Consider the following 11,695-nt stretch of genomic DNA (forward strand, 5'->3'; position numbering starts at 1 on the left):
GAGGCGGGCGCATAAAGACAGGTCTGGAGCGTCTCGAAGCGGCGTCCAGGGGAGTCTCGAAGCGGAGTCGCGATGGATGTTCGTGAAGGATCTCGATCAGAGACTATGGGTTTAAATAGAGGCGACCGTAGGTAATGGATTCATTCATCCAGTGAAGACAGTCGAGAGCGCCGGAATAATTTCTGTACATATTCGTCGCAATAGATAGTGTTGTAATTCGACCTGAAGAAATAAATTTTTTGAGTTTTACCAACACCCGATTTATTATTCGTCCGTCAATCGTAACAATACTCTTTTCCGCACCACCTATGAGGTACAGTATTATAGGCACGTTTTTTACGTGATATCTCCAGTAAACCTATTCCAATATTACTATTTATTCCTGTGTGTGTTTATACTAGAAGGGGAAAAGATTTATATGAACTACACATGACGCGAATGCAAATAAAAAATTTTAATTGTACAATCTTTTCTTTCCAATTTGTCTAATGGGTTGATTTGTTTAATAACGAGAATCTACTCTCTCCGGAAGTAAGGCATAAAATAAAATTTTTCTCTCTATCTATTTCGCTCTATCATATTATTTTCCCAAAATTTATCATCTCGTTGAATTAAGCATTATTTAAATTGGACATTTTATATATTTCTAAGATAGCGTTTTTGTTTATTAAGCCCTCTGGCGATGCCGCTAAAAATGTACAAACCGCATTGTCTTATTGTCAGTTTGGTCTTACTGCAAAATGCTTCAGTTGCCCTTGTTTCATTTTCTATGCAAAGATTTTGGGCGAATACATGCTGAACTAGATTTGCAGGGATGTAAAATGTTTTTCACAGTACAGTAGGATTAGCCGTGTTACTTGTTCTCTCATTTTGTAAATTTTACCAAAATAACGTTCGGTTAGTCTAAAGGACTTTTCTGCGCACCATTCTGGATTATTGCGTTCGCCAATTGTGTTTTGTTCGATTAAAAAGACATCAAGGTTTGAAAGTTTTTTGAGAAATACTTTTTGCGCTGTGACATATCAGGTATTTCAACTGCCTCGTTATTAGATACATCATCGCCCGAGAACTTGTATGATCCACAGACCGGAGCGCGCTCAGGCCAATGTCGACTCTATAAGCCTCCAGAAATTCTGCGGGAAATAGTTATTATTTAGATGCTTTTGTTTACACACGTCTCACATGTTTCACTCGACTTTGACACTCAACTATTTTTTTATTTATATTGATTTACGTGTCCTTGCAAAATGTTGATGATTTCATCACAAAATTGTGTACCTAAAGTAAAAATTTAACTCGAAAATGCTGGATATGTTTCATTGTATTTTACGTGCGAGGGAAGTTCTGTCGAAACAACTTTCCACCAATTTTTCTTGCTGTTATATTTGAACATAAACAGTTTATTTTATGTATTTTTAAAACATTATAAAGAAAATAAAAAGTTGTGTTAGACTGAACCTTGTGGGTTTCTCAATCTATTTTCCGCAGCATTTTAAACTTTCAACTCAATTTCTTTCAAAATAGATAGAAATGGATTTCGATGGGTTATTTCCCTGTACCCTTCATTTCAAAATAAATAAGCTTATCTGGTGTTGTTTACCGATTTGCATTTTATGACGGACTCCCTACAGTGACCATAATCTCTCCTCTCTTGGGTCGCTACCTGGCGTGCATCCGTACTTTGGGTTGCATAGTTACAAAAAATAATTCTTCTCACTGAAACCGATTTTGCGGGCGACGACTGGGTACCCTTAATACGAGGATTATTGATGCAAAAATTTGGCCCTTTCGGAAAAACATTTAAAACCACCCCCAAAACAGACTTGCAGACTGGGGGTCAAAAATACTACAATCAAGTCAAAACTCGACATTTGCTTATTTATCGATATGAAGATTGTTGACCTTGCAGACTGGGCCTTAAAATATTATTACTAAATCGAAACTTAGTCTTTAGGTTTTTATCTATACGAGAAGTGATAATGCAAAAAAACAGCCTTTTTTAAGCTGCTCTTAACAAGTACCCCAACAGCAATTTTTCATACTGAAGCTTAAAAATACTCCAATTCCAATTGAGTCGAAAGTTAGTACTTGCTGAATTCTTTACACAAAAAATATCATTTTAAATATCAGTCACCTTGAAGCAACTTATAAAAATGATTGACAGTTCACGTCCATTTAAAGTACAAGTAACAAATTTCAAACTTACATAAAGAGGCAATATTTCTTAAGTAGGTGGGCACCATGGAGGTAGAATGGGAGGAGGGAAGATAGTTTGAAAAAATGCGGTACCGCGCTTTCCACTAGGGTCGTAAATGGCTCTTCCAGATCTTCCGAGAAACTAGTTGTTCCAGTGGCGTGCTCGAAAGCGTTCGCCGGGTACTGGGCATAAAACAAAAATAATTTGGTAAGATTGAATATAAAAGCAAGTTGATAGCAATATTTTTGTTTTTACATCATAATTATGCAAATAATAAGATGCTTTTACTACCTATGAACCCATTCTAAACCAAACGGCGTCACCCCTGATTATTTGTTTTTGACCGAACGCTACCGATGTACTACGGCAAGGGTCATAGATGGCTATTCCGTGAAGCTCTTTTGCCGACGTTCCTTTAGCACTGGTTCAATAAAGCAGGCTCCCTCCTGTCATTCTACCTCCGTATCGTATTTTTAACTCTCAGTCTGCAAGGTTGTTTCGGGAGTAGTTTTAAAAGGTTCGTCCGAATGGGCTAAAATTTTGCATCACTAATCCTCGTATTAAAAAATAAGAAAATACCCCCCAGTCTGCAAGTCTGTTTTGAGAGTAATTTTTAAGGGTTTCTGCGACCGGGTTAAAATTTTGTGTCAACAAATCTCGTATTGACCCTTTTCCTGTAAGCAAAGTGAGTAGAAATTATATAAATTCCAGTGATACAGAGTGAGACAACATCGCGCAGGCGAAGTCAGATTTTTGGAGCGCCAAGTTAAAATTAACCCACGGCTGTTTAACCAATGAGCGACAGGTTACGCATGTGTTTCCGGTTGCATTCTGTCAAAGCGGTTTGTTGTCACAGATGTCACAGGCATTTGCTCTGCTGCCGGAGTGCCGAATACTATTTCCAACGTGGTTTTGAAGATGCGTGCGCACGGAAAGTCACTACGAAAGTTTTACGATCTTACAGGAAAAGGGTCAATTGAGAAATAAGCAAGTGTCGAGTTTTGAATTGAAGTATATATTTTCAACACCCAGAAGTTTCGCCGAACGGACTGAAATTTTGTATCAACAATCTTCGTATTGAAAAATAACCAAATGTCGAGTTTTGACTTGATTCGAGCATTTTTAACCCCCAGCCTGCAAGATAAACAGTGGTCTGCAAATTAAACGGGCCTATTTATTCGGAAAAATTTTGAGACGACGTCATTAATTAATATACCCTGTATAAGCAAATCTAAAAAATATGAATGCAATGATAAATTATAGACTGATCATATTTTGCACATTTTAGATGGGATTTATTCGGCAAAATTTTGAAGTGACGCCATCAATTTTTTAGGGGGGATGAGCAAATATATTTTGATCAAAAATTTACTATGCTTATGATAACTTTAAAACATCTTCAAGAATTCAAAGCATGCAGATTAAATTAATAAAATAAATTCACGCATTTCATTAATTTTTTTCAGTCATATCCTTTGTAAGCAAATGCAAAAAATATGGATTGAATGATAAATCACAAGTATAGACCCCAACATATTTTAGACATTTTAAATAGGACCATAACTTTAAACATCTCCCAGATTTCAAAACAGTCGGTTTTGCAGATTCAAAATCAAATTGCAAAATATTGTTTTACACTTTTAATTTTTTTTTACAAAAATTTGGACGTTTCTGGTAAAAACTCAATATGGAGTCATAAACTACATGTGTAGGACCAACAATGTAGGACTATGTTATTTTATACAATTTAAATTTACTGTGTACAATTTTGAAGCGACGTCATCACATTATTGGTGGGGATAATTAGACAAATGTTAGTTAACGTTTTGTCATCTGCATGATATTCCTAATACATATAAATACAAAATTTGACAACAATCGGTCCGGTACTTCCAAAATCCGGAACGGCAGACATCCGGAAACGGGAGACCTATTTCTTCGTAATCCAGGGGTCATGAAAGGTCGACGGACTCGATTACAATACTTTCTTCACTTACGCTCGGGTAGTAAAAAAATCGTTGCGTACTCGAAATGCACGGTTGTTCTTTTAACACCGAATTTTCTGGACTATTACACGTGTTTATGGAATAATCAAAGTTTCACACATCTCATATTAGAAAATCGTTAAAAAACTGATATTGCACAAATTACACTCGCTGGGGCATCGAATACGATTCATTTTGTTAAAAAATTACCCCTTTCATGAAATTACAAACTTACAAAATTAGACGCACCCCTAATTTTATTATTGTGTTAAACTTAAATCGTGCGGACTTAGGGGACTAAAAGCGACAACTTGGGTTTCTATAGTCTACTGGACTGTAAAGATCATACACTTAAGAAAAGTTTTCTTTATTTGTCCTAAGATTATACAAGGACATTAACATCTTAATAAAACTAGCGATTAGATTTCGCTACACGTTCCAATTCATCCTTCTTCTTAATAGCATATGAGTTAGAAGAACCCTAAAACAAAAGAGAAATCAATTAAACAAAAAAAAATGGATCCCAGATGTATGAACTCTTATTAAATCAACTAAATAAATTGGTGTAGCAAATTCATGTTAGGAACTTTATTTAACTACAAGACCGTATGATGAACGTGCTTTTCTATAGTCCTTAGCGAAACGGCAGAACTAGTAGTGGTTGCTCTGTCGCATTAGAAAGGACAACTTAAATATGGTTGAATTTTCAACATACCTTCGCCGCATTTATTAATTCGTCGGCTAGACATTCAGCGATCGTCTTGATGTTACGGAAAGAGGCTTCTCTTGCGCCTGTACACAACAACCAAATAGCTTGGTTCACCCTACGCAGTGGAGATACATCAACTGCCTGTCTTCTCACAGTACCTGCTCGTCCAATACGAGTTGAATCTTCACGAGGGCCAGAATTGATAATTGCAGTAACCAACACCTACACAAAAAAAAAATGTAGTTAGATGATTAACACAAAAACATATTGTATTGTACTAAATTATCAAATACAATCAGAATATTCATAAAATTCAACAAATTATTTTCTGAAGAGGTGTCAGAAAAAAAAAATGAAATCATCATTAAGAGCTGTCAACATGAATAAAAATTTCAATATCATGTTACCAGAAAAGAAAAAACAATACTGCACTAACCTGAAGTGGGTTTTCACCAGTCAGCAGATGGATAATTTCAAAAGCATGCTTGACAATACGGACTGCCATCAACTTTTTGCCATTGTTTCTGCCGTGCATCATTAAAGAATTTGTCAATCTTTCTACGATAGGGCACTGTGCTTTACGGAATCTCTTTGCAGCATATCGACCAGCTGAATGTGGTAAATACTTAGCATTCTTTTCTTTAACGGCGATGTAATCCTACAATTTAAAACAACCATAAAACAACTGGAACAAATTTATGAACTAGAATAATTATGTTAATAAACATCAGATAACTATACACCACGGTTTTGTCTGAAGAGGTGTCAGAATATTATAGTCATTTCATCATTTTTATGGTTGTAGACAGTTAAAATCAAACAATTAAGTACCTGTAAAGACATGTCGGAGACTTGTACGTCATCACAGCTCCACCGTGTGAACAATTTAATTTCAGGAAGTTCTGCCATTTGGGGGACAGGAATTGCCCCCGCTTGGATTTCATCATAGTCGTCTACCATTCTTCACCCTACAATACACGCCATTATTTTCATATCCTCCTAACAAACATAACCTAAATATTTAAGAAAAAAAAATCAGTTCTGCAACGTTCAACAAAAACAATTCTGTCAAGAGGTGTCAGAAAGTATATACAATTCATCATTAAATAGAACATTATCATCCACTTTTACTATTTATATGGCAGGCATTCTGCTGACTAAAACACGTGTTGGTGAAAATTTTCAATTTCCTCAAAAATGATGCATTCAGTTACAAATTTAATACACTAAGGATATATATGGACCGTTTTTAGAAAAATTTTAAGTACATACCACTACTTACTTGCCAGTATTTATTAAATTATTAATAAAAACTGTTGTTCGTGTTCACTGTACAAATGCGTGAACCGGAAAGAGAGTACGCCGCCAAGATGGCGTTCTCTACATGAACTGTCAAAATTATAGTCCTCTTTTTCTAATAGTTAAAACAGGTGTGCTTCTATCTCTTTTTAACTTACGTGGATGAGTTTATGAAAATTTAACCTTCTTGTTGAATCGGTATAGAAATGTAGTAATTTTTACATGCTACTATTGCTTACCGGAGACCTTTCAAGTTCTTTTAAGCGGGCATTTTAAATATATATTGTTTCATTAAATCTTTGTGTATTTAGTGATTAGCAAATAGCACAGATGACTCCTGCCAACATGATGTAATATGAACACAGTAATTTTGTGTTTTCTGAAAAAGTATTCCTTCCTTGATTTACAATTTTGACTAAGGGCTCAATTGCTAGGGTTTTTGTGCTGGGTAAGTTTATCGATGTCATTGACGTAGCTTTGGTTGTTAAAGTGACATTGTTGTTGAAATTATGAGGTGCAATTTTACTTGAAATATGAAGTTAAATCATTCTGTGTTTTCGATAAAACGTTTTTCCACATGTTTATGAGCGACTTGTCGCTAAGTTTGCAAGTGCACAACTTGCGTTCCTATACGTATTGACATGACGTTGGAGGACCCTTTTTTTGTAGTGAAAGAGTAAGATTTTGTGAACAATAAACTTAAGACTTTGCGGTTTATAATTTGGTTGTGATTATTTTTATAATTTGCACGGATTTGGTGTTTGTATTTGCATGAGCTTTTGTGAACCATATATGTTGTAAATCTTTTTATTTATATTGATTTTGAGTTCATCAATGTAAACAAATTATTATAATGAATTATAAATACGATAATTAAATTTTAGTGAGGTATTTAAAGCTTTGAATAAAACAAGAGGACTGTATCTTCGATGGACTGAATTACAAGATGATTCTATTTGCATCACCAAAGATGAAGTAGAATGGACCAATACAGAGTTAAAAAACTCACTTCGTAGCATAGAATGGGACCTAGAAGATTTGGAAGATACAATTGATATCCTTTTTTTTTTCTTTCATAATGCCTAAATCACTGTTGATGTTATAATCTGATTAAATTAGTAAAGTTGGTGTTGCTTAAAATCATTTGCTTGAGCAAGTTGTGGTGTAGCTTTTATGGTCATTGTTAGTCCAAGTGTGGCCATGCTTGTGGTGTTATAAATAATTATTACACTATCGATTATTCCTCAATTGCATGTTGATGTATCTTCACAGATTTTTAAAAAGATTTTCAGTACTTGATTTTTCACTCGTGATTCAAAAACTATAAAAAAGTAAATGGATTTGTCCAACAATTTTTTGATTAGTTGGTAGATAGTATAGTTAGTTTTTTAGCGTTAATTTGTTAGGTTTCCCTTTGCTTATGCATTGTTTTTCGTTACATAAAACTGTCCAAAGTATGTGTTTACATTATGAGTAACATCAACATAAATTTTTAGTCTAGGTTAACATAACAGATAAAGTGCAGATTGTAGGCAAACAAGTAAATTTTGATTGTTTGTAGATGCATCTCATTATTTCATGGTAAAATTGTCATATAAATAATTGATAGTAATTTTGAAAGAAATTCCACAATTTTAATGTAGTGTCACATTTCATGGCTGTGTTGTAATCAATGAAGATACAGTTTCAGTTCTGAAAAAATACTCTAAAACTTTAGATTTCACCTCATAAAAATAATTCCAGTATAATTTAAGATTTCAAAAAGAAAGATACTTTTTATTTAATTAAATTTTACAAAATTCGTTTGTGTGGAAATTGCCCATACACATTAAAAGGGATTTGGCATGTTGTAGCACTAGCAAACTATCTGTTTTAATGAACATTTAAATTATTATGCAAATACATTATACTTATTTTTTGTTCTATTTCCTATAATTTTCACAAAACTATCACTGCACAATGATTGCTGATGTTTTCTAATTTAAAAAACGTTTATTATTATTATTATTAATATTTTACCAAAGTGTTTTGCTTTTTCTATTTTTATAATAAATAAAAACTGCAGGGACGTAAATCCAATTTATTAACAATATAACAAAACATTATATTCCCAAAAATTTAGTAAGAAATTAATTGTGTGTTGGTGCATGCAACATAACTGACTTTCACAAACAAATGGACTTACGGCTTTGGAAAAACGTTATTATCTACGGTTTCCTTAACATGTCTGTACATATTGTAGAAAAAAATCCTTCAAAGTTTAAAATCGACAACAAGGAACTTACGATCCGAAAAAATTTTATCGATACTACACGTGAAGAAGTAAAGGTAATTGAAAACTCATTTTTAGTAGAAACACAACGAACTGTAGTAGGTAATAATTAATAATAGCTCACTTCTTGTCCTGAAATTTCGTTTTGTATATTAACACAGTTGGGCACATTGTTTGTCTCAGCTTAATTTTGATACTTTCAAATGTAGGTTTTACAAAACCGAGATTTTAATTATGTGAAAAGGGTTAGGTGAAAAAAATGCCATGTTTTCCCTTTATTTTCACAACCTGGGTATTTCACTAATTAAGAATTAACCTATATGCAAACTGCATTAAGTTACGGATTTATCATGCTCAATTATTATGTCATCAGATCTTTATGATTAGTAATATAATATTTTTTTTTATACTACAAATTTGAAGTTTACGACCTTCAGCTTAGTAGAACACATTAAGGTTGGCATGAACCATAAAAAAATTAAACCTAAATTTTCCATATACCTAAGTCATATCTAGATATGTCCACACAATCTCAGCTTGTCACATTTCTTAATTCTCTGTAACAACCGTCGGTTTCTGCAATTGTAAGTTATCGTACAAAATTCATTTCTTGCTTATACAATTGCATTTCCTAAAAAGTGTAGTGGCATCACAAATACAACGCTTTCTTTTCAGATTGCAGAGGTCACTTGAAGGTTATATATTTTTCTGTCTTTCACTGTGGTCTTTTGAGGATCGGTTGCTGTCTTTCAATATTTGAATAAGAGGTTTTGCGTTTTCGCAATTGAATTTCACTAATAGAAAGTAATATTTGCTGCAGAGTTAATTTGAAGTTGGTTGTACTAACATTCGCTGCATGGTTTTTTTAAAACGGACAAAATTTGCACATAAATTGTCGAAAATGGTATGAATGAATGTTGCAGATTCGACCTGTAGCCACAAAACCAGGATCCAACGTTGGCTGAATGAATGAAGCGAGACAAAGAATTGGTTTTTCGCATTCCCCAAAAAAGGAAACAGATTTGCTACAATTTTCTATATATTTCTATAATTTTAAGCGGTTTTCTTCTGGAGATCATACAAGATACAACTTAAAACCATTTAATAATAGGTTATTAAATCAGAATTATGAACATCGATAGAAATAACGATACAATCACTGTACTAATTTGAAGAAAATGAAATATGTTATATAAATTTTGATATGCTATGAAGATCATGGACCAGTTTTTTAATCCATAATATTGATAACATTTTTATTTTTATTGTTATTTTAATATTCTGGAAAAAAAAGCTTTGTTCTTAATGGTTTTATGTCGCCTAAATATACAGTAGTATATTTTACAATTTTTATCACTCACATAATAAATTTATTTAGGTTTTTCAAAAATATTTTATAAACGTTTTTGCGTAACATACTTTTTATTACACAACTAAAAAAAATAATGGATGTAACTGTTAGACCTTTCTCTTTACAACGTAAAATCCAAAGACAGTAACTTTTCCATAAAGATCACACATGGAATTTGAAGACTATTAGTAAAGATGGAAAAATATTTGGTTATGAGCAAGTTGAACAAGAAAAAGTATTACGTGTTCAATGTAAGTCATTTTTTGATTCATCAATCAGAAGACAACTAACAGATAACTAAACAAAATCTTTAGAATTCATTAAAATTGCAAAACCGATTTTTGTTGACAGCGAATTAATAAGTACGCTAAATTGAAGTAATATACTGACCCCATAAGTATTTAGTGAAACATTATACTATAAATAACAAAATGACATTTTGCTGCAAACTTCTATAAAACAGTATACCTACATATATTATTTTCATATTGCAGTGTATGAAAGATAAAATCAACATGAATCGAAATCGTGACCGTGACCGTACGGCACGACAGGTAATTCTAACAGTTTTCTAGATATTTTATCGCAAATTAATAAATATTATTCTAGCCCTTATTAGACAATAGTCCCGTCAGGGTTACCAATAGTCATGGCACTACAAAATACTCTAAGTTAGAAAACGATCTAGACAGTCCCCAGCGGCAATTTTTAAACGAAACGCTTACGCAGCAGCAATATATGACCAGGCAGCAAGAAGAACATTTGGAAGCCATAGGAGATTCGTTAGGGTCTTTAAAAACCGTTTCAAGACATATTGGAATCGAACTTGATGAACAAGCGGGGTAAGAGCGTGTTGAATACAGTCGTACTCTCTATAGATTTTACATACTGCAAACACTCATATCGACGGTAATGGATGAAAGGAAATTGACACTTAGCTAACAAAAACATATTTGCTTTGGAATGTGATACTAACTTTGCGTCACCTAAGGCATTTCTGTTTGTGCGTTAGAATAATTAATTTTTCGGTTAGAACGAAAATCGTAGTAAGAGCATTTGTTTTGTCGATTTTAGTATGTTGGACGAATTTGGGACGGAACTCGAAAACACCGATTCGAAGTTGGATTCAACGCTTAAAAAAGTGGCGAAAGTGCTGCATATGTCTAATGGTAAGATTGTGTTATAAAATAAAGTCTGATCTGAAATATTTTCGTTTTAGATCGGAGGCAGTGGACGGCTATTATAGTACTATCCATCATTCTTCTCATTGTGATAATTTTATTTTCCATACTGTGATTTCGTTTTTAAAGGTTGCCAGATTTCAAGCCAATTTAATGAAATATTCTGAGTACAAATGATTAGTTTTATAAGTATATTTTTTCCTTGGTCTACACAGTTTTTTTAAGCACAAAAATCTTTTTGGTTATCTATTCTTAAGTAGGTTTAGTAACTCGGCGTGCCATTTTGTACAGCACAACTGTACGATTTTTAAATTCAGTATAGTGGTATGGTAGAAGTATCCTTATGGTATTTGTAGCATTTGGGAGTAATCATATATCTGAATAGTTGAAGTATATTTTTTAGTTATTGTGAGTTGTTTATTTATTATAACTGTATTGTACTAGTGACAAAAATAATAAAATACCTACAAATAATTACTTTTTTGTTAAAGTTTTTATGTGATCTTGTGGGTACGACTAATAACGAAAGAAGGTAGACATAATTACGGAATCATATTGTTTAACGTTGCAAAATCAGCAGCGTTTGTGGAGTAAAAAAAGTGAATATATATTTTTGCTCTCTGGTTATACATATGATAAAACATTGCACAGATTTTGGTAGCTATGCAGGGTAAAATTGGTTGCCTATGTAAATGCACCAT

At 33.1% G+C, this 11,695-nt stretch overlaps 2 protein-coding genes across 3 annotated transcripts; one reads left to right on the forward strand and one right to left on the reverse strand.

The window, feature by feature from the left end:
- Positions 1-4,533: 4,533 nt before the first annotated feature.
- LOC135128139 (small ribosomal subunit protein uS7) lies at positions 4,534-6,282 on the reverse strand. 2 transcript variants are annotated; one of them, XM_064055021.1, is made up of 5 exons: positions 6,174-6,282; positions 5,723-5,859; positions 5,328-5,549; positions 4,898-5,113; positions 4,534-4,663 (listed from the first exon to the last, which is right to left on the reverse strand). In XM_064055021.1, the coding sequence occupies exons 2-5, from the start codon at positions 5,849-5,851 to the stop codon at positions 4,595-4,597; spliced, it is 636 nt and encodes a 211-aa protein (XP_063911091.1). In that variant the 5' UTR covers positions 5,852-5,859; positions 6,174-6,282; the 3' UTR covers positions 4,534-4,594. The 2 variants fall into 2 exon arrangements, with proteins under 2 accessions (XP_063911091.1, XP_063911093.1); XM_064055023.1 differs by having other exon boundaries at positions 6,164-6,269.
- Positions 6,283-6,656: 374 nt separating this feature from the next.
- On the forward strand, positions 6,657-11,471 carry LOC135128140 (syntaxin-6). Its single transcript, XM_064055024.1, has 7 exons — positions 6,657-6,866; positions 7,075-7,244; positions 8,424-8,518; positions 10,308-10,367; positions 10,423-10,655; positions 10,888-10,982; positions 11,033-11,471. The coding sequence occupies exons 1-7, from the start codon at positions 6,832-6,834 to the stop codon at positions 11,107-11,109; spliced, it is 765 nt and encodes a 254-aa protein (XP_063911094.1). The 5' UTR covers positions 6,657-6,831; the 3' UTR covers positions 11,110-11,471.
- Positions 11,472-11,695: the final 224 nt, after the last annotated feature.

The sequence above is a fragment of the Zophobas morio genome, unplaced genomic scaffold (genome assembly GCF_036711695.1).
Source record: "Zophobas morio isolate AGI-343-1 ecotype UQ-CSIRO unplaced genomic scaffold, CSIRO_AGI_Zmor_V1 ptg000012l, whole genome shotgun sequence".
NCBI lineage: Eukaryota > Metazoa > Arthropoda > Insecta > Coleoptera > Tenebrionidae > Zophobas > Zophobas morio.

Coding starts and splice junctions, on each gene's coding strand:
- LOC135128139 (XM_064055021.1), bottom strand. CDS start 5,851: ATGGTAGACGACTATGATGAAATCCAAGCGGGGGCAATTCCTGTCCCC. Junction 5,550..5,722: donor TCTCCGACATGTCTTTACAG/GTACTTAATTGT, acceptor TTTAAATTGTAG/GATTACATCGCCGTTAAAGA. Junction 5,114..5,327: donor CTGGTGAAAACCCACTTCAG/GTTAGTGCAGTA, acceptor TTTTTTGTGTAG/GTGTTGGTTACTGCAATTAT.
- LOC135128140 (XM_064055024.1), top strand. CDS start 6,832: ATGACGTTGGAGGACCCTTTTTTTGTAGTGAAAGA. Junction 6,867..7,074: donor CCTTTTTTTGTAGTGAAAGA/GTAAGATTTTGT, acceptor ATTAAATTTTAG/TGAGGTATTTAAAGCTTTGA. Junction 10,368..10,422: donor GTGACCGTACGGCACGACAG/GTAATTCTAACA, acceptor ATATTATTCTAG/CCCTTATTAGACAATAGTCC.